Source organism: Calypte anna, chromosome 26 (assembly GCF_003957555.1).
Source record: "Calypte anna isolate BGI_N300 chromosome 26, bCalAnn1_v1.p, whole genome shotgun sequence".
NCBI lineage: Eukaryota > Metazoa > Chordata > Aves > Apodiformes > Trochilidae > Calypte > Calypte anna.
This window is the reverse complement of record NC_044271.1, coordinates 3,045,351-3,067,956: the sequence shown is the minus strand read 5'-3', so window position 1 is coordinate 3,067,956 and position 22,606 is coordinate 3,045,351. Positions and strand designations below refer to the sequence as shown.

Here is a 22,606-nt window from a genome sequence, read left to right as displayed (position 1 = left end):
GCGCCGCATCCGCACCGCCTCCTGCTCCTACACCGCTTCTGCTCCGGTACCGGCACAGCTTCGGCTCCGGTACATCTCGGGCTTCAGCACCGCTTCGATTTCGGCACCTTTTCAACCTTTTCCAGCTCCGATACCACTTCTGCTCTGGCCCCGGCCCCGTTCCTCTCCGTTCCCGGCAGCAGCCCCGGTGCGGCCCCGCTCCCTCCCCGGCCCCGGAGCACCGCCCCTGCTCTTCCCCGGGACCCGGAGCGGCGGCAGCAGGAAGGAAGGAAGGAGGGAAGGAAGGAGGAAGGAGGGAGAAGGGAGAAGGGAGAGCGACCTGCTCGGTGAGTGCCGGGGTGAACAGGGCGGCGGCCCGGGGACCCCCTGCCCTCCCCTTCTGTCGGGTCGCACCGGGACCGGGGACTATCGCTGCCTTTGGGACCGTGGGGAGAAAGTGTCAAGGGAGGGGATGGGTGAAGTCGGAGAAACGGTGAGGGTGGGTTCAGCTCTGTACCGAACGCTGCAAGAATTTATTTTTACCCGTGTGTTCCCGGGTGGATCCCTACACGTGTTTGGGTATAAAAACGTGGTTTAGGGAGCCCTGGTCCTCTCGTCACTCACTATCGACTTCAGCATACGTAGGTACCTCTGGCATGGCTCCCTTAGTGAAGGACCTGTGGGAATATTTCTGTCTCCAGTGTGAAAGTTTCCAGGGGTGCTGACACCCATGGACTGTCTGTCATGTTCCTCTGCTCGGGCTGAGGCCCCAGCAGCATTCTCCTTGCACTGCATTTTTTTTGTGGCTGTTGGGATCAGCTGCATCTCTCCAGCACGCCTGTTGCTCTGACAAGTTCCCAAAGGGGGTGGATAACTTGCCCCCAAAATGCCTGTCCCTGTCTTCACTGGCTCCCCAGTGGAGGGAGAGCCAGCTCTCCCCTTGAGAGCTGATATCTGCTGGGCCAGAAGTAGCTCCTGTAAAATCAACCTGTAATAAACTGGTTCTTTTCTCCATGAAAACAAACTGGGATGAGTTTGCTGGCTGGTGGGCACAACGGTGGCATAAACTCTGACAAGGAGAAAGCATCAGGATAAGGCCTGACCTGTCTGGGATTGGGATTTTTTGTGTTCTGCATTACCCAAATGAATTGGAGAAGGCACCTGGAGGGGAAGAGCTTTGAACAAGTGGCAGACAGAGTTAGTGCCTCTAGATGGGATTTGTGAAAGGGCAAGTGCCTTGGGCAGGACCCTCTTCCTGCAAGGAAACAGGATTAATTTCTTCCTCAGTGGTAATGGGGAGCATGGAGATCTGCAACATGTGCTAACACATAGAGCTGAAATGTGGTAAATGCAAGCAGAGTCTTGTTTTCCACCTCACGAGGCACTGACAGGGCCTCAGGGTCACCCTGTATGTGGAGAGGTCCTGAAAACCATTTCCCATGGTTGCAAAATATTCCCTTGGTGCAAGCAGCAGGCCATTAGATAACTGGGCAGTTAGTGTGAGCTGGAATGCAGCAGTGGTGACACCCTGAGATCTCCAAGTGCATTTGTAGTCTAGAGCATCCTTTTCTCCCAGGAGAAGATACAAATTCATTGATGGGACATGAGATCAGGAATAGGACACCTGCTTCACCACCTACCACCCCATCCATGAAACTTCATCTCTGTCTGAGACATCCATCCTACAGCATGCTGATTTTTAGGCTCCCTTTCTTATGCCAGAAGATTTCTGTGCAAGTTTTGGTGCCCCTTCTCCTGGCTCTTTCTGCCCCTGTTCCTGGCCTTACCACGGATTCTGTCTGACCCTAAGTACATCACCTTCTCCACATGTCTGGGTTCCCCCATCTGTTAACTCTTGACCTTGCTTTATTCCCAGAGGTGTATGGAGCTTCAGGATGCTGGCAGGGATAGGCATGGAAGCAGGGAACTTCTTGTCTCAGCTCTGAGCAGGCCCCTTTCACTGAACAGACACTCTTTGTGGTCCCTTGAATGGACCCTTCAGACAGACTTCACTGCCAAGCCTGTGACAAAGACTGAAGTGATGGTGTCACATTTTTGTACCTTACAGGTGACTGAAATGCAGCTGACCTGCCTGGCTGCTTTTATCTGGTTTCCAAACTTGCCGCTGTAAATCTTTTGCTGCTGCCTTTTGCTTGCAGCTCTTGCCATTGCTGCCTCATTGATCAGCACTAAGCTGGGGTCCAGCCCTGCTGTGCCAAGGGCAGGGATGCAGGAGGAGGAGGCTGGGTTTTTTTTTTTTGCCTTCTGTTGCTGGCACTGTAATTAGACAAGATAGATGAAGGCAGCTTCATTTTGCATGCAGGACAGTGGAGACAAAATGGCTTGTTCAGAGTGCTACCAGAGTCTGATAGCTCCATGAACTGGATTTTGGTCTCCCAAGTCCATGAACATCCCTCCCTTCTCTCTGTCCTCTGTGCTGCCACTTGCTGGGACAGAATCCCATATACATGATTTCTTAGGTCTTCTATGCATTCAAATATCCACATTTCCACTGAGACCATCCCCTTGGTCTGGCCTTCCTGAGAGGAATGAAGTTTGGTGAATCCTTGTAAACCCTGAGACATTCCTCTGGCTTACATACAGCCCTGAGCCTTGGGCCAGGAGGCCTGAGAATCTCCAGAAAACTTGGGACACATATTTGGAGTTATGTCCAAATAACAGTAAGAGTTTCCAGGAGGGTTCATACTCAGTAAGAACCTCCCAAATTCTCCTTCCGTGCTCAGGGAAATTGAGGCAAAGCTTCTCCAGGGAAAAGGACAGGGGCTCTTGGATTCCAATCCATCCTGGAGTGAGTTTCACTCTGTGTAATCAGTGTACTGAAACCCTGAGAGGTTTCAGCTCTGGTTGATGAGATGGTCTTGGTTTGCATCTTTATGGGTAGAAAACCAATAAAAGTTCTTCTCTATTTAGAAAGGGCCTTTCAGCTGCTTTCTGCAGTCTCTCTCCAGGCAGAGGTTTGACCTGCTGGGTTTGCTTTTCTCTAAATTACTTTGCTTCTGCTGTTTGTAAAGGGGAAACTGATAAGAGGAAACAACCTGTTGATTAATGGAGATGCAAAAGCCCAGATTACAATCTGGTGAACAATTAACTTTGCAGAGTCGATCTGTAATCAGAGGGAGCATCTTTTGCTCTCTCTTGACATTTCTAATGAAGGTTTCTTTTTCAGGTAGCATTTTGCCTGCAGCCAGTGTTGCTCATCTGCTTGTTTGCTCAGTGCTCACAATCTTAGCTTGTATCTCTGTCTAGGCAGCCTGGCTGGAAAAGAACCTGGTGTGAAATTATTTCCAAGCCACAGAGCAGAGTCAGCGAGGTGGCTGAGGTTGCTCTGTGCTTCTGACACCCCTGCAATCTCTCATCTCTCTCATTCTTTCTTTGCCTCTCTCCTTTCTTGTGCCTCGTTCTTGCTCTATCTCCAATCACAACTTGCCATCTGTATTCTCTTGCCTTCTGGGTTTCCTCACTGTTTCAGGGATGAGTTCCAAGCCACCACAATTAAGGAAGGATTTTTGCAGGCAGGTCGGGCACGCCGCATTCCCACTGGGAAACGTCCCCCTGTTTGCAGCACAGCATTCATGCTCACTCAACCCTCCTTACAACCTGACCAGTGCTTTTCACACCTGGGCAGCAGCTGGGCTCCTGTTAAAATCCTCACTCATGTGCTGAATGCATAATTCACCACAGTTTCAAGTTAGACCTGCAGGAATGCAGCTGGTGAGGCATGAGGATGCTCCAGGCCTTGGGGCTCTTGCTTCAGAGAGTTGGAACCAGGTCTTTTGGGTTTGCTCCTGGCTTTTCTGGGCTCCTGCTTTGCATCAGGCACTGTTCTTGCCTTGCTAGTGTGCTGGGGGGGATAAATGACTAAAGGTGCTCACACAGGGCTACAGAGGGATGTTTGACCTCCTGTTTCCATAGACAGATGCTCTCTGTTTTTTAGGACCTTTTTGGGTTGAGACAGGAGGGAAAAGTGCAGAGCTCTGTGTGCACCTGAAATGAAGGGTGCTGCTATCATGAAGACAATTCCCTGCCAATTATTGGTGCTTTCAATCCAATTACCTTGTTCCTTTTTAATTCTGTTCACTATACCCAAACAAGTCACCCTGGTGCCACCCTTAAGCACTCATCTTCATTTAACTGAGGTAAGCAGCATATTCCTGACATTGGGAGGTGCCATCACCCATGGCACTGGATCTCAGACCTGGGGTCAAACACTCTCTCCAAGATGTGCTGCTTTGTGCTGCTCTGGAGCCAGCAGCCCTGTCTCCTGCTGTGGTCTGGGGTGACATAATTTTGTCTTCTGGGCTCCCTTTCAGTTTGTGCTCATGACCTGCCATGCAGTAATGTTTTTATTCCTGAAGACATCTACATGAACCCTCTGCTGCTCCCTCCCTTGCTTCCCCTACCTCTGAAATACCTCAGCTTTTAAAACAACCCAGATTTCCCTGGTCAGGGGCTTTGAATTGTTGTGCAGGGCTGGATCTAACCAGTTTTATGGAGTGCTGCTGTTGTTTTGGTGGCTTTTAATTGAAATGCTGAATTAAAAAGGAGAGGCTGTTGAAGCTGACCATGAGCACTGAAACCTCTGAAGAAATCAAAATGTGCCTTTTGGGGGAAGCAGAAGCATTCCAAACATTCCATCATTTCTGCTAGTTCTCTATTTTGATTTAATGAGTTTATTTTTACTCGGTCTATTTTATTATTTGGGAAGTGTTAATGTGCTGGTCACTCCAGGGTTATGAGTCAGGATTCCAGTCAGATTTAGCTGCAGCTCCCTCCCCCCCCTCCCAGCTCTCTCTTCTCCCCGTCACTGCCCACCCTTGAAGCTGGGGTTTTTTTTAGTTGCTAAATCTAACAGGGTTTATGAACACTCTGCACTTGTGTCAACAGGACCATGTAAATACATTCGTCAGTGCTGGTATTTTTCTGTGTTCCAGCATGAAACATCACCTGGAGATGGGGTTTATGCCTTGAAGCAGGACTTGAATTATTTGGGGGAAAGCCTCTTAGGCTGGCAGCTTATTCACCAAGCCTGTGCTGGACCAAATTGCTGAGCTATAGATACCCAAAGATGCAGCCAGGGACCTGCAGGGATCTTCAACAACACTTTGGCTTTGAGAGGGTTTTTTTAAATTTATTTATTTTGACTTTAGTTTTGAAGAGCATATAAAAGTGTTTTGAAGAGTATAAGAGCAGCTGCAGTGATCTCTTTTCACCCAGAAAATGCATCCTTCTATTGCACCTGCCCACGTGGATAGGTTAAGTTCCACTTTCTGCCTTCCTTCACCAGATGATGCTCAAGAGGTGGAAAGCAGCTCTGCTGAAGTCAAGAGACCCAGAGCAGAACAGCCTGTGACAATTTCATCAATAGCCAAGGATGTGAGTGTCGCAGATCCTCTCTGATTTTGTAGCAGCATGTCTTCTTAATATGTCCCTGTGTCATCCCTGCTGTCACCTAGACAACACAGAACTTATCCCTCATTTCTGTGGCAACAACATCCCCAGTGACCCAGGAGAGAGGGTGTTTCAGAAATTCAGGATCCATCCCTGAGACAGGCAACCTGGACAGCAAACACCTCTACACAGCCTGACCAAGAGTGGGTTGGAGGTAGGAGCCAGGGCCAGATCTCCTGGATTGTTTTCCTGGCAGTGCTGGTGACCTTGGGTGAGTGCCATCCCCTCTCTGCACTTCTGTTTTCCCTGTAAAAAGGGGATAATGGCCAAATTCACAGCTAGCTGAGGTGCAGCTGGGATTAGTGACATGCTTGGCTATCCTTGAGTGAACAGTGATCACAGACAGGCAAGGAACCCTCCCTGTGTTGCTGGAGGCAAAATCACCTTCCTGGCATCTGTTCTCCATGCCTGAAATTGGAGCAGTGATTTAAGTGCAAGGGAGAAGCACTGAGGAAAATCTGCATTCAGCCCAAAGCATTTATTGCTCCTTCTGCTACAGATGTTCCTGAGGGTTGGTCAGCTTGTAATTATTAACTAATTACTGCAGAGTAATCACTGTGCCTCATGATACAGGAAGTATAGGCTGTTGGGAAGGAGCCCTATCTCACAAATCCCAGCCTTTTCTTCTCTGTATTTTGCCCGTGGTGGTTCTGTGTGTGACTTCCAGCTCTGCCCATGGTGCTCTGGAAGGGCCATGAGGAGTCAGCCTGTGGCTGGATACCTCTGTGTGCTGTTTGCTTTTCATGTTTGCAATTAGGGGACTGAAGGGCAGTGTTAGTGCAGAGCAGGGAGCACCCACATCCCAGGCTGTCAGGAGGTCCTTTTTTTACAGGTCTGCCAACATTCCCCATTCTGCTTGGAGAAGACCACATGTAGGAGCAAGCTTTTGCAGCCCTCACCATCTACCTCTACAATAAAGGCATTGAGGTGGTTTCCTGAGCCAGGGGAAGGGAATTTTCAGCCCTGGAGACTGAAAGCCTCCCTTTATCCCAGGAGCAGGTTTGGCACAGCATTGTCACCCTGGGGGCTCAGGGACCTCCTTCACAGGATGCCAGGGACTCAATCCCCATGGACCACTTGGGATAGGTGTGCTGAGCAGAGCTGCATCTCCCTGGGGGTCCATGGGACCAACCCAGAGCCCTCATCAACCCCCAGCAGCCTCAGGCAGAGCAGGGGAAGAACCTGCACAACACCTCAGCCCATCAGCTGGCAGATTTTTCTTCTTTTGAGGAAGAGCTGGAGCCTGAAATGCACTGGGAGTCCCCCAGTGCACAGGGAAGTTCTGCAGGGCCAAACCTCACTTGTGTGGTCAAGGCAAGAAACCTCTAAGGGATGCCTCAGACTGCCCTGCTCAGGGGAGCCAAGGGGTTGGGGTTTGTTTTTTTTTCCAGCTTGGTTTTGGTTCAAAGCAGAAAAATCAGACGTGGGTCTGAGGTGGGAGAGGATGGACTGTTGGGACCATCCCAAATCATTGCCAGCATCCAGAGCTGCTGCTGCTCCTGTAGCCAAAGGGAGACAGGGACACAGGGACCTGAAGCTTCAGGATGGAGACTTTGAGCCGTGTGTTTCTTGTGTTGGACAGAGGGCTCAGAGTAATTTCAGCTCTGTGAAAGGGTCCCCAGGCTGGGGATGGTCTCGCAGCACCTGGGAAGCCTTCCTAGTACCAGGGTTTTTGCAAACAACATTTGCAGTGTGAACTGAACTGGGGATGGGGACAGAGAAGGAACATTACCTGTCAGGAGTCTGAGGAGGAGGTAGAACAAGTGGGTTTAATGCTCTTTTTACTCATACCCAGAGGTTGTTCTGCATCTCATCCAAAAGACTAAAATGCAAATAGTGTCTCTCTGTCCCCAAACTGCTCTTGCCATAACACAGCTCCCAGTACCACCTCCACATCCCTTCCACCACCACCCTGCTTTAACAATAAAGCCCCTGCAAAGAGCACTGGCAGGGGGAGTTTTCCTGGCACCCTTTGCTGCCCTGGGATGTGCAGAGGTGCCCATCATGGTGCTGAATTCCTCCCAGCCCCTGGGTTCAGCTGAGCTGTGATGGGAATGGGATTTTCCTCTGGGCAGGAGGTGCAGAGAAAAAGCCCAATGGAGCCATTTTAATCCCAAGAAAGCATGACACAGGATCTGAGGGAAAAGGCCTGTTTTTATAAATTACCATTAGCAGCATGTGTTCTATTTAAGTACTTAATCCCTTTCAATCCCTTCTTATTAACAATTAATTGTGCAACTAATCACACTATGATAGCAGTGCAGTTCATGGCAGTGGGTACAAGCAACCCAACCAGTGTTAAACCAGATAAAAATTTGGTTCTGTAGTGAGAGGAGGGCACTGGAGCTGAGCTGTGTAAACCAAATCTCTTCTCTCTTTGGGTCTCAGCACTATAATCCTTCCTTATCTCCAGTTTTCCCACGAAACATGCAGCTTATCAGTTTGGGAGAGCAGTGGGACTGAATACACCCAGGGATGCTCTGAGCAGCCCTGCTTGATGTTGTCCTTTTTCATCTCCCTTGGTGAGGGAGCTTTGAGTCTCCTTGACTCTCATGGCCTGAAACCCACATGGAAATGTGGCTCTGCTTTGATTTGGGGGGTGGGGGAGCCAGATTGGAAATGATTTCCAGATCTGCAGTGGGCAGCAGATGGGCTCAACACAAACTGCAGCCCAGGACCACTCTTTTCCTCAGTGTCCAAGGACTGGTTGGGCTCATCCATGTGTTTTCCTCCAAGAGATTGCTCTGCCTTGCTCTCTGTCTTTCTGCTTATCTCCTGCTGGGTTCTGTTATCTCCCCCCAGTTTCTCAGGCTCATACAGAAACTCAGCCAGCTTGGCAAGGACACTGCAGGCAGCTGTCGGGGGGGCTCAGCCAGGATGCAATGGGAGTTGTGATAAAAGTGCAGGTTGGGAGTAATGAGAGAAGTGGGCAAGTGACCTGGGGGAAAAAAAAAAAAAAAAAAAGAGAGAAATTCTTTCCTTTGAAAACCACAAAGTACACTTGCTTTGTCTGGCATTCCCATGACTGACATTGTGACTTTCAGGACACTGAGCTGTGAGCTGGGGCTTGGCTTGGGAAACAGATGTTATTTACAGTTTAACAAAGAACAAGGTTTATCTAAACAATCTGGGATTGCTGAGGTCTCAGCCATGCAGGAAATGTTGCCCTCCATAGGGAAGTGAGCAGAGATTTAGAGGCACTGAGGCGTGCTCAGTGTTTTTATACTTGTTTCACCTGGGATATCTCTGCTGCCCATCCAGGTGCATCTCTGGGTGGTTTATCATGAAAATGTTGCAGTTGTGGTGGTGCTGACTGCAGTGGGATAAGGATATGAGGGAGGCAGGGGTCTGCAGGAGCAGAGCTGAGGATGCTCTGCAAGAGATGTCCCTCTCAGGGACAGAGATTTCCTTGGAGGAATCAGAGGATTTCAAGCACAGCATCACCAGATCTGAGATCCTACAGAGCCTGGGCTGGGCTCCTGGGCAATCCCACAGCATCCTTGTATTTAAGGAAAATGGTGCTGTTGGTGCAGAATACCTGATAGAGAGGTTCCTGAGCAGAGGAGAGGCAGCACAGGCATGGTAGGACATGAGCTCCAAGCACATCCCTGTCCTGCACACCTGAGGACATCAGGATGAGGAGCAAAGGGGATGGAGTGAACCAACCTTTTGTCTTCCTGCACTCCCAGCTCTTCCTAAGGAAACTGGTGGCCAAGACAGCTCCTGAGGAGGCTTTTGCAGTCTGGGTTGGCAACCTCCAGATCTCAGGAGCTGCTATACCCCTGGGGGAGCCCCTCATTTAATGTCAGTTCTGCCTGTCAAGGCCTAAGTTGAGCAGGATTTAAGGACACATTTAAGGATCCATTTCACTTGCTGTCAGCAGTTGCTCCCCAAGATATTTGCTACTGTGCAAACGATTTCTGGTGTTTGGTTCTGCATTATTCCTTCCCTGCACGAGGCTCAGACAGTGTCTGGTTTTCACTGGCTCTTTGCTGAGTGGCAAAGTTTCATGTGCAGGGTTATTGGCAGTGGTATCAGAGCTGAGATCTGAGGAGCTGGAGAAGGTGATGGCAGGGGAGAAGGTGATGGCAGGGGCTCTCAGCTTCCTTGAGATTATGAAGAAAAACTTGAACGTTGAAATGGGGAGAGGGGAGAGAGCCCGTGGGAGAGGAGAGGAGGTGAAATCCTTTAGTAGAGGAGCAGCTGTAAGAGTGCAACAGCTCCTGCATCCCCCCAGGCAGACAAAGCTCTGTCAGCTTTCAAGATGGTTCATGTGCAGGGGCCAGGGGCAAGGGAGAACCAACCTTGGAGGCTGCTCATGCTGATGCAAGAGTATCTGGAAGCCTGGCACCTAGGCAGCAACACGGAGCTCTTGCCAAGTTGGCTCCTTCAAACCAGTGCTGGGATCCTTGGCAGCCACCTCTTGGTTCAGGAGGTTTTTTTTTTTTCCTCCAGCTGTGACAGACAGCAGCTGAAGTCCCTGGTCATCCCCTGTCTCCTGGTGAAGATGAGGTGTGGGCTCTGGAAGTGAAGCCAAGGCAGGGAGATCCCAGGGATGCCCACCTGCACACCTCAAGGCCATCCTGATCAGGAAGGGATGGATAAAAGCTCCTGCAGCATTCCTCTTCCCATCATGGGGGAGACAGGGATGCCAAAATAATTACAGTTTGTGCTGTGCTTTGAAATCCTCTGGTTCCTCAAGCACTTGGCTCATCATGTGTGGCTGCACTGCCCTCACATCAGAGGCAGAAACACCCAGACACACGTGCACACGGGATGGGTGCACAACTGGTTTGAGATTAAATCCCAGATGAATGTGATGCTTGGCAGGGAAGGAGACTCCCAGTGTTTGCTCACTACCTTACCAGCTCCTGGCCATTCCAGAGCTTTAAACAAAACAGATTTGAAACCGTGCTCCAAGGAGTTTTCTGTGCCTGATGCCCAGCAGTGGTACCCGTGCTGCAGAGCACAGTCCTGGGGAGGAATCCAGCCTGGAGTTGGTTCTGGAAACTCAGTGGGAGTGGGGAGCAGGTCAGGAACACCATTCCCTTTCATTCCTTCCTTTTCTTGGTGCTGCAGAAAGATCTGAGGGCAGTGGGGAGGTGGTTTATTCACAGGGTTGGCTCCAAGGGGTTGCTTGCGGGGGGAGGAAGGAGTTTTCATCCTGGATGAAGCTGTTTGTACAGTTTCTCCAGCTCCTTCACCCATTACCAGGTATTTAGGGATTGTGGAGCATAACAGTCAAGGGCCTCAGCCCCTTTTGGAGTGAGGTTTATCAGGGCAGAGCAGGGCAAGCTGGGCTCCATGGAGTTCACCTCTCCTAGAAAATATATGGTGGAGAGCAGAGCTCTTATAGCTCTGAGTGCTTGTGCTGCTGCTTATAAATGTTCTGCTTCTGTATATATATTATTTTCTGGTTTTTGTTTTTTTTTTTCTGGGAAATTAGGTCCTGTTAAGCATCTTCTGATACCAGAGTCCCTCTGGTAAGACTTTTCAAGAGGATCAGGCTTTCATTTCTCCTCTTCACCTTCCCTTCAGTGCACCTTCCCACTGTGCACTGGTTGCTGTCCCCCTCCTTCCCTGTGTGCCAGAGGTGGCTGCATTTCACAAATTCCCTGTGCCTATCAGGTGTAGAGGTTGTGATTTCTGTTCCTTGAAATATCCTCCCTAGGAATGCTTTTGGAAAGGGGAGCTGGGCAGCAGGATGTGTGATCCCTCTGCTCAGCTGTCCCTGGGGAGCTGGAGCAGCCTGATACCCTCTGAGTTCTGCTCACACCCCAGGGCAAAGCTGATTTCTGTGGCTGCTTTCCACACTGCAGGTATTAATCCCACCCCCCCAGTCCTCATTTTGTACTGATTCCTTCCTTCCAGCCTGGTTCTCACGTGCCAGAAAGAGAGGATTTAGTGGGAAGGTGAAATAACGGGTGATGGGAGGAAAATTCCAGTGTTTGCTGCTAGAGACAGAGGGAGAGAGAACTTCCCCTGGCTCCTCCTGACTGCTGCAGGGAATGGGAATCCTGGCTTTCCACAAGCTCTTGTCTGCATGGCAATCACAGACAAGCTTGCAGCTCTGGGAGCTCTGCGTGGGCTTGGGAAAGAACGAAAGCTCTAATTAAAAAAAAAAAAAAAAAAAAAAAGAAAAGGAAAGGGAGGAAAGAAAACAGCAATTAAGAAAAGGCTGCAGACTGTAGGTTCTCCGTGCTGGGTGAGCGTGGGGATGACAGCACAGATCTTCAGATCTTCATCCAGTGGGATGGAGCTGGGGATGTCACTGGGGGATAGGCTCAGGGGGACTTGGTCTCTTCTGTCCCAGGGCTCTTCTCCATAATGTGGATCCTCCTTCCCATCTAGCAATAAAGGGAAGGCAGGTGCTGACAGCCTCAGCCCCAGATTTAACACTCCTGGGAGAGAAAAGAAGAAGCTTTGTGTTACTGAGAATGAGTTTCTTTGGCAGCTGTAAGCTGGCACCCTCTTCGCTGTCTCTCCCAGCTGCCAGGCATGGGGGTGACAAGGCTTGGTTTGTCTTCCTGGAGTGTATTCCATTCAGCAGCATCCATGGACACTTCCTGGGTTGTGGCTGTATATTCAGGAGCTTCTGACACTTTTGAGGTGTGACAGGAGAGGAATGGGGAGGTGATGCTGGGAGGCGACAGGGCAGGGAGGTCCCTGCAGTTTAGGAGGAAGATTCAGTCTGCAGGTTGGATTGTGGTAGTTAATTGTCAGTCTATAATCAGTTGAGTATCATAAAATGCAAGAACCAGGCTGGTTTCTGCTGGGTTTGTTCCTCTTCAGTAATTGTGTTGATAGTGTGGTAGCTGCTCATTGTGTTAGGAGTGTGGTAGCCACACAGTGTGATGCTTGTTGTGAAGGAGGTGCCCATGGTGTAGTAAAAGGATGGAAAGGAGAAAGTGAGTCACAGAAAAGGGTAGAGAATGGGTAAACATCATGCAGCCCATCAGCAGCACCTCCAGGAGCATGTCTGGAGCTCAGCACAGCTCTTGGCTCCCAAACATCATTTTACAGCCCAGGTCTCCTGGGTTGGGGTCATCACTTCCATGGGGTGCAGTCCCTGAACTCCCCAGGGACTGAAAATGAAGTCTCAATATCTTAGAGAGCTGCCCCAGCAAAATAAGGGGCAAAGGGACCTTCTGTTTCTGAGCCAAACTCAGCTGTGTTGGGCTCCAGGAGGAAAAGTCCTGGAATTCTGCTGAGCCTCATTCCCCACTGCCTGCCCTTCTGCTGCAGCAGTGATGGATGGGCTGGAACAGGGGATCTGCTGAGCTAAAAGGCTCTGAGTCCAGACTGCTCATCCCTTCAAACCCAGGGATGTACCAGAGCAGCATGGACACAAACCACCTCTGGGCAGCTCCTGGACAATGTCAGCACTGAGCTCCCACCTGTGACTGGGATTTCTGGGGACAAACTGGCTGTCAGCAGCCTATTGTTGACCCAGGCAAACACTGGACATTTCTCAGGTTAGCATCTGCTGAGGAATAAGTGCCCAGTGTTTGGAGGCTGCTGGAATAATGACCATCATTTTCCTGCCTTCCTCAGAGCTGCCCTGATCTCACCAAGAGCTGGGAAGGGAATAGCCAAGTGGGAACTGCTGACTGCACCACCACACAGGGCTGTGGACACAGAGAAAGGCAAAATACACAAAGGCAGAACAAATCTCCTTTGTGTTGCTCTTGGTACTGGGCTCATTGTCAGGACTGGGACAAATGCAGCAAAGCTCCTTTGCTTCCCACTCTCACCCGTGCATCCAATACAGGTTATAAGTCTCCAAAGGCCAGGCTTGCAGGAAGCTTTCAGTAGGATTCATCCTTCCCAGGCTCTCTCTGTGTCTGAGTCCCAGGGATCTGTCTGTGTTTCAGCTGCCTTGTGCTCTCCCCACCTTGTTGTCCTTCACCAACTTACCAAGGAGTAATTGCAGTGCTGCAAATCAGGGCTCAGCACCCTGTGGTGCCCCAAAAGCTTCTTCTGCAAGGGGGTGACCACCAAGGAGCACACAAACAAACTGGAAAGGAGAAAGGATGTGTTGTTGTTCTTGATTTATAGCTGGGGAAACTGAGGCATGCCTTGAGGGTCAAGAGCCAGAGTGCAAAGCCAGCCTCACACATTTGCTACAGGATCATTTTTCTTCCCAGGCCTCCTCTGGACTGAAGGGAGGGCAGAGATCTCCAGGCTGCTGTAAGCACATTCCTAGTGCACTGCATTTGGTGTAAACATGGAAGCCAGTAGTACAGGAGAAAAAAAAAAAATTGCAACACAAGGATGGACTGAGTCCCTGGAGACCCAAAATTCCCTTTTCAGTCATGCCCAGAGCAATCACTGCCCTGGGATGATGGTTTTGCTGTTTGCTAGGAGGCTCCTGGAGATTAAGAGGAATTGATTGCACTCCCATCCCTGCAGGACCTTGACCTCCTGGCAGGAGCTTTGCTCCCTGGGTAGGAGAGAAACATCAGACCCCTGAACAGCATCTGAGCAGCAGGAGGCAAATGTGGAGGGAGGAAGGAGAGGTAGCCTTGCTCTTTCCCCTCATCCGTCCCTTTTTGGAGAAATTGCTGCAAACCCCTCTGCCTGCTAGGCTGCCCATCCCAGAGGGTGAGCAGGATGCAGCCCTGGCCCTGCTGGTCCTTTCTATAGCTCAGAGCATCCTCTGTCCAACTGAGCTGATCCACCCGGGCACTTGGACTCTGCTTTGCAGCATCTGTCATGTGAAGGGAGTTGTTACCCCAGGGAGGATTTCATGCCAACAGCTGAGCAGCTGGGGAAGTACTCATTTGGTGGTCAGAAGCTGAAATCCTTCTCTGCCCCTCCAATCTTGTCCTGGCAGGATTCTCAGCTGCTGCAAAAAATCCACCATCACCCTGGTGTATGTGAGAGCCATCCCCAGCATGCAGTCATTTCCCTTCTGAGACCCCAGAACAGCCACAAATCTCCCCCTGACACCCTCTGCACTTCCCTAGCACCCAGCTCTGGCCCTGCCAGGGAGCAGGGGAGGAATTTGGGTTGTGCTGAGCTCCTGTTTGCACAGGAATGTGAATGTGGGCCATGGAGGAGCTGAAACCTCTCCCATCACTGCACAGCAATCTTGGCAGCTCAGACAACTTTTCTCTGCCCCTCCTCTGCTCTGGAGCTAGGGAGGGAGCACATCAGCTGCCCAAAACAAAGAGCTGTGCTGCTGGATGGTGGAGAGGGCTGCTTGGCACATGGGCTGCACTGCTGGTGAGCTTTTGGTGGGTCTGACTTCGGTCTCCGTGCCTTGGGATGCGAGGAGAGGCAAGGATGCAACTGGTGCCTCCATCTGTAGTTGGTTTTGCTCTGTCCCCACAGGCAGTGCTGCATGGGAGCTGTGTTTGCAGAGCAAATAAAGCTCTGGGAGCAGAATTCAGCAGTTCTCTGATGCTTCCAGGACTAAGGCAATGCTACCTAATGCCTAGAAGCATGAGCTGTAGGTGCTGAATAGGACTGTTCATTTTTTTTTTCTTGTAAACACAACTGTTAATCTCTCTGGGGATAAAAAGAGGGGGGGAAAAAATCATACTATTTCCTCCATCCTTTCAGCTGGGAAATGGGGGTAGGAGTCTTCAAAATGGTAAGGAAAAAATGGAGCCACATATTAGTGAAAAGCAATAAAAAACTTCTGAACCTCTTCAGTACACTGATGGAGAAAGGGGAGAGTTTCATACAGTGCTGGTGGTTTGTCTGTGCCTGGAATATCTGTCTCTTGAGTGCTGGAGCAGGTTTTGCAGAAAAAATAGAAGAGAGGTTCATGTGGATGGTCACAAGCAATGCCTATGGGAACAGCTGAAAAATAGTGAGTGCTGGTGTTGCTGGTGCAGAGAACACAGCTTTGAATTCAGTGTTTAAAGACTCGTTCAAGACTGCTCTTGCTCATGTGATGAGCTTTCCTGACAGGATTCAGCTTTGGGTTCTTTGAAGTCTTTTAGCCAAGTATTTACTATCTGACTATATTACAGTAAATGCAGATCATTCCCACTGCTGGCTTTAATCCCTGTTCCTTGGCCAAATTCCAAGCCGTGTGATTTCAGTTTTGCTTGCTGATTGCCTAAATTCCTTCTTGCTGTTTCAGGCTGCTTCTTCCCTTCATGTCCTACCATGCAACATCATGTTCCTGCATGTTGTTAATCAGCTGGCTCCTTCCATCCCAGAGGTGACTGCAGTTCAGGGGTTGCTGTAATTCCCTCTGAGGTCCTCCAGGCAATAAACCAAGTGATGTCATTGCTTTGCTTAGCAAGTGTCACCTTCCCTCAGAAAGTCAATAAATGCCTCTACTTCCTTTAGTACACTCCTGTGAAATGTGATGGAAAACAAGAGGTTGGCACTAGCAATGCTTCGTTTTGAGATCCAGGCTGGGGGAGAGGGCTGGGCTGCTCCTTTTAACTGTTGAAGGGGATGATGCCTTCTCTCAGAAGAAATGCAGCCAGAGAAAGGAGAAAGCCCCTGACACCCCAGGGTGTTTCCCTGGGAGAGCTGTGTCTGCTTGGGAGCCTGCACAACCCTCCCCATGGGATGCTGCAGCCTCCTGGCATGCAGGGTGTGTGATGGGATGGGATGGGATGGGATGGGATGGGATGGGATGGGATGGGATGGGATGCCCCAGCTTTGGGGCACCTGAATCCCCATGGCCACTTGGAGCAGGATAAATTCCTCTCTGGGAGCAGTGGAAGGCTGAGAACAAGAACAATCCCATAAATTCCAATGACCAACCCTTGAATGTCAGTTCCATCAGCAGATGCCAAGTAGGTCTGGGTCTAACTGGAAAAAAACAACCACAGTTGCACAGAACCATAAAGATAATGAGTAGAGGGCAGGCTTGGGCACGGCAGGAGACAACAGCTCATTCTGCTGGTGCTATTTTTACCCCCACCTCACTTCCTCTACAAGAAAATTTATATTTAGCAGCCTGGAGCTGCTGGCATTCCAGAAGAGGGGAAGAGGGAGAAGGATTTGGGATGCAATTTGTGGAGCACAAATTTTTGTAGGTGTGAAGCTGTTTGCCTTCTAAACTATTTGTGCTGTTTTGAGAGGACAGGGGGGAGGTGGAAAGACCCCTTCCCCTCATCCTCTTCATTCACCTGGAGATGGAATGTTTTTTTACTTTTCTGGTCTGTATGGAACTTTTCTGGTTCTGGAGTCGAGGGATGCAGATCCCTCCCCCACTGTTAGTGGTGAACATCAGCAGTGCCTGGGTTAAAACTTGGTTAGTTTTAAGCTAGGGAGCCAGATCAGAGCCATGGGCTGGGAAAATTATCTCCAAAGTGTCAAGCTTTGCCTTTCCTTCGGGAAGAGCAGCATGGAGACTTGATTCTTGGCTGGGAGGAGAGCACCAGCATGAGGACTTTGTTACTGCAGCAAAAACCTTGGTGTCTGGAGCCTGAAGTGGAGGTGTGGAGCATCCCCCTGCCTCACTTTGCACCTCAGAGCAGGCTCCAGCCTCCTTTCCCACTCCCAGCCCCGATTCCAGGCATTGCTGGGAGCCTCCAGCTTTAGGGTTTTGAAGCATTAAAGGTGGGAGATGAGCAGGGATGGGTGAGAAACGAGAAACGATTCAGGTGAATCCCAGAGAAACGATTCAGGTGAATCCCAGGGGTTTTTCAGGGGATTGCACCCCCAGCGGGGTGCCTTGCCCCTCCAGCAGAGCCTGGCAGACAGGCAACCAGTGTGTATATTGCTGAGGGATAATCTTTTAAGCTTTCAGATGCAGGCATGTCAACCCAAGTGTTCCGGTTGCCTTGACAACGCGATGCATTAGCTCCCGGATGCGGTGTCTGATCCCATCAGTCTGGAATGTGATCACCGTTTGTTTGTGCCGGCTTGGGGCAGGCTGGGAACAGGGGAGGGGGGGAACCGGGGAAGGGGGCTGCTTGCTGGCTGCAGGGGGGACACCCAGGAGAAGGAAAGCTGACCTGCTCCGGGACAGGACCCATCTGGGACATAGGTGTGCCTGGAAGAGCCCCCCCTCTGTGTAGATTTCCACACCTGTATGTTACCAAGGGATGGTTGTCCCCTGAAACCCCCACTCCTGGGGGGCAGTGGGTGAGAGTATCACTAAAGCAGCCCGGTGCTGTTCCTGGAAAATCCCTCAGGAGAGAGGTCAGTGGGTTGGGATGCTGAAGGCTGGTGGGGGAGCAGCCCTGCACTCATCGGGTTGGGAAAGGGAGAGGAACAGACCCAAACCTCTTGGGGCTGGAAAGGGCAGATGTGGCTGGTTGGGGGTGATATCTGCAGGTCTGGGGGTGTTGGCTGTTTGCTAGGTCTGTGGAATAACACCCGAGTGCAATGGAGCTGGGGCTAAAGCCCCAAACCCTGCCCAGACAGCTCTTGTGCCCAGGCAGCTCTTGCACCCCGGTCCTGTCTGCACTGCTGAGCTGCACACAGGCCTGGGAAGAGCCAAAGGAGGGAAAAGCAAAGCAGCATCAGGCTCCAAGACACCCTCAGCCTGCTCGTGGGGCTTCCCAGACCCAGCACACTTTGCCATGTGCCCCTGGAGGGTTTTCTTCCTTTAAGGGTTTTACTTCTTTAATCAGATCCCTGACTAAGGAGATTCTAATGCTCCTACAGGATGAGGCACTCAGGAGCTTGTGAGCTCCAGGCATCTCCCCTTGCCATGGCTCTTGAGGACCCTGCTCAGTCCTGGCTCCACTCAGCATTTTGCTGCTGGCTCAGGAAATCTTTTTCTTGCAAGGGCAAAGGAGAGAGCAAGCAGCAGGGAGAGGGACCTCCTGGTACAGGGTGGAGTGTGGCATTGGATCTTTTCTGCCACTCTCTAGGCTTTCTTATTTCCCTTCTATTTCTACCCTGCTTTTCCCTGTTCCAGGCATTCCTGGGGTTTCTGAGGATGCTGAAAGGCCTATACTTTGGCAGTGCTCAGGATTCAGTGTGCACAGCCCTGCCCTGGGCTCACCTCTGATAACAAGCTGAGAAAAAAAAAAAATCCCCTGCCCCTCTTGAGCTCTTAAATTCAAGAGGAACCTGACTTCCCCACTGACCACGTGGCTCCTTTTTTGCTCTGACACAGCAGCAGTGCCTGGGAGAGGAGGATGTCCCATATCCCCAACCTTTGGGGCTGCCAGCCCCCTAAGAGCAGGAGCTGTGGGGCTGGGGGCTGTCCCGTGCATCACCTCTCAGTCTGTTCTCTCCCCTTCCCCACAGGGCTTGGCCATCCCTCCCCCTGCAAGGTACAATGAACAAGATGAAAAACTTCAAGAGGAGGTTTTCACTCTCAGTTCCACGGACAGAGACCATCGAGGAGTCACTGACAGAGTTCACAGAGCAGTTCAACCAGCTCAACAACAGGAGGAATGAAGGTAAGGAACCCCTGGGCCCTTGGGAGCATCTGGGGGCAGTGCTGCCAGCAAGCATCTCCACCCCCAAACACCCCCCCAGCCTTTTCTCTGGCTGTGAGGACCTGTGGAAAGTTACTGCTCCTTTGTCTGGGTTGCTTTGCCCATCTACCCAGCAGGATTAATGCAACCTCATCATTAAATCTGAACTGAAGAGAGATTTGTGCTTGCATAAGGAAAGCCTGGCAGGGGGGAAAGGTATTTGCACAAAAACAGGGAGGAATGACACATTTGTGGTTAAGGGAGAGAGAGTGGGAAAACGTGGGAGACAGAGTGAGAAACCTCTCCTGCCTGCCCAAGAGTGACAGTGATGTTTGGGCCCTTCCCAAAACCTTCCTCTGCTCCTGGACTCAGAGCTTTCTTCCTCCTGAGGTGCAGTTTTCCAGTCCCAGGGAGGTGTAGGGTTAACATCTCCTGAGCAGGGCACATCCCTTCTGCAAACAGCAGCCTGCAGGCTGGGGCAGGCTCTGCTGGCTCTGGGGAGAGGCAAAAATGCTCCAGGCACTCACCAGGAGCAGACTGTGCCAAGGTGGCCGTGCATGGACAGGCAGACAGAGCTGCTGAGAGGCAGGGGGATTGGAATCCAGATAAAGTTGGACTTGATTCATCCAGGGGTAAATCTACAGCTGCAGGTGCCAGGCTGCTGGCCATCACCTCTCTGGTTTGCTGCTCCATCCTTCCCAAACAACCCCACTCTGCCCCAGGCCAGCCCCTGCCCCAGGCCAGCCCTTTCCCTTTCTTTTTTTTTCTTTTTTCCCCTCACCCTTTAGCCACAATTGTTAGAAACCTTTGCTGCAAGCAGGGGCTGAGGCCATGATGTAATTGCCTGGCACTTGTATCTGCCCCAGCAGGGAAGCATCAGCTCTCTGCCAGCTCACCTGCTTGAAAGGAGAGAGGCACTAACCTAATTTAGAGCTTCTGCAGCTCCTGACACTCTTCTTTATCCCTCCAGACACCCAGACTACCCTGAACAGCATCACTTAAGAGCCTCTTTCCCCTGCTTCCCCCTAGTACACACCTCCCCTCACACCCTAGCAAGCAACAAAGGCTATAATTAGACTTGAGCCCTTAATTAGCTGTGGGGATAAAGTGGTGCAAGGCTAAGAAAGTTGTGGGCACTGACACTGCTGCTGCTGTTTTCTTCCTTGGAGGGGGACAACACCTCTGCTGAGCCTGGGCTCCTCTATGCCCTGCAAACCCAGGCTTTGTCACAGAGGTAATTTCCCTGAGCTTCTGTTTTAATGAAGCTCCTGTCGTGGTTCTTCCTTTGCCCTGAGTGGCAAACCAGGGCATGCAGCATCTGCCCATCCCTTCCCCTTGATTTTGCTCCTTCTTCTGGAGCAGCCAGAAAAGAGCAAAATCAGAGCAGACTGAGACTGTGGATTGTCCTGACCCAATGGGTAGGGGCTGGACCAGAATTCCATTAGGAGATCCTCCTGGCAGATCCTAGGAATGCCTTAGGGGCTGCCAGCACCATCCATGGAGCTCAGCACCTCCCCACCATCCCTCCCACCCTGAGCCTCCTGCCCAGGAGCTCCTGATTTAGCTTCCATCGAGGGCTGGAAACACCACCCAGAAGTCACCTCCAGGATGTCCTTAATCTCCAGCTCCTGCAGGGTGCAGCTGTTGTTTATGAAGAGCCCTGACAGCCACATTTATCTGAGGCATCTCATCAGCTGTTTAATAACCCCCTCCTGGCTGGGGGATGCTGGAGGCACCAGTGCCAGGGTCCAGAGCTGAGGGGGGACACAAGCCCCAGCGCTCTGGGATGAGGAGACACTCAGGCAGGGTGTGGGAGTGTGATGCTCCAGATGTGGAGCAGGATAGGGTTATTTTTTGGGGGGTGCTGGAGGGATGAGAAGGGGGGTTGTGGATGAGTGGTTCTTTTGAAGGGGTTGGTGAGGAGGTTTGGACCTTTTGGTAGCTGCCTGGTAGCAGAGCTGAGACTTGAGCCATGGGACTCACTCTCCTTCTGTTTCTCTTCCCCATGGAAAACTTTGCTTCAGGGTTTACCTTCCTTGCTCAGGATCTCTGAACATGCCCCAGGCTGTCTCTGCCTGCTGGGATCTTCCCCTCCATGGGAGCAGATGACCCATGAGAGTTCAGGCGCTGTGCTCACTCATTCCAGAAGGGAGTGCTAATCACAGCAGAGATCAGCACATCATCTGCTCTTTCATCACCTCACAAAGCTCCTCAGGGAATTTCTTGCAGTTTTTATTTTCCCTCGAGCATCAGAAATCACACATTATCAGCAGTCAAAGGTCAGGGCAGCCTGCAAATCCTTTGGTGACTTTGGTGCCTCTGCCTGTCCATGGGGAGAAGGCCAGAAGAACTTCTTGCAAGATGCTCCAGGAGCATCTCCAGAGCTGCTCTGACCCCAGCATTGGGACAAGGCAAAGCCTTCTCATGGAAGAGACCTGCCCTGTCTGGGGGGAAATCACCAGTCCTGCCCTCTCCATCCTGTCACTCCCATGACCTCATTACAGAGGCTGATAAAATGAGGCTGGAGAGAAGCATGACTGGCACATGGAAAAGCAAACAGCTTTCCAGCTGGACATATCCTGTCCTGGGCAATGTCACCTTGGTGCACTATCTGATGTCCTTAACCAAGTCCAGCACCATCTCCACATCCTTGGAGATGGGGAACCTTCTCCATGGCTGTTCCAGCCTCATGGGAAAGGGCTCATTCCTTTCTTCCAGGACTCTCCCAATCACACATTCCCCTCCAGAGTCCAGATCCTCAGAAGTCTTGGGTCTTGGTGGCTCCTGGTTTGCTCTCCTAGGAGCTGATGGCACCCAGCAATAGCTCCTGTCCCTGCCAAGGCTCTGTCCCTAAGCATCTCCTGCCTGGTTTGGCCTCTGAGGTCTCAGTGTTCAGGCTGCAAAGGCTGCTTAACCCTCAGTTTGCAATAGCATAAATCAGAGCAAACCTGGCCTTTGAATTGCAAGGCCAAAAAGAAGTGATGATGAGGTGGGGAGGAAGGAGGATGAATAATCCAAGATCTGAGTGCAGCCTTGCCTCCCCAGTGCAACAGAGCCTTGAGAGGAGAGTTCACACTTAGCAAAGTAATTAAAAGTTTTAAGTCAGGCAAGCAGTGAAGGGTTCTGGCCCCTTTCCTTGAGAGATCAAAGCTCTCTTTGGCAGAGACAGCGTTTAAATATATTTATAAAAAAAGGTAGGAGGCTCCTCAAAGCAGCCGCCGTGTCTGTGGTCTCACTTTCATTTGCTTTGATATCCCATGCAGCCTCATTATTTGCAGAGTGTCAGGCCTCACCAGAATCCACATGAAATGCTGAGCAGAACCAAACAGGTCATCACGTTTGCACGCCCACATCTCCTCCTGCAAGTTCCTCCAAGCCTTGAGGGCAGCTTCAGCTCTGGGTATCCCCGGGTGCTGATGCAGGATGGTCTGGGCTGACACATCCTGCCTGCCTTCTTTGGCCCCAGGGCAGCCAAAACACCATTCCTCTCCTTTCTGACAGTCTTTGGGGTATTTTTTCCATGCCTTTCTCACCCTTGGCTTTTGCCTGTCCCGTTCCTCTCTCATGCACCAGGATTCCCAAGGTGGCACCTTAATTTTGGCTTCACATCTGGGGCTTTTGTAGGTGAGAGACTGACACTGAGCTGCCTGGTTCAGACATTGCTGCTGGTTTGCAGCTCTCAGGGACAGACTGAATCTTATACCAAGACTTTGGGCTTGTTTACCTATGGGAAGTAGCACAAATTCACCCAAACTATCATTTAAAGTGGATTAGTTGAACACCATGCAGTCAGATTGTAAATGGCT

At 50.9% G+C, this 22,606-nt stretch overlaps 1 protein-coding gene across 2 annotated transcripts in view; it reads left to right on the top strand.

Moving 5' to 3' along the window:
• Nucleotides 1–240: 240 nt before the first annotated feature.
• Nucleotides 241–22,606, top strand: part of CDK18 (cyclin dependent kinase 18) — a 33,054-nt gene continuing 10,688 nt past the window's right edge. The window contains exons 1-3 of one of the 2 annotated variants that reach the window (XM_030465581.1): nt 303–326; nt 5,285–5,373; nt 18,628–18,782. In XM_030465581.1, the coding sequence (XP_030321441.1) occupies nt 5,372–5,373; nt 18,628–18,782 (157 nt within the window). In that variant the 5' untranslated portion in view covers nt 303–326; nt 5,285–5,371. Of the gene's footprint in view, nt 327–5,284; nt 5,374–18,627; nt 18,783–22,606 lie in introns of both variants that reach the window. The other variant, XM_030465582.1, reaches the window with a different exon arrangement.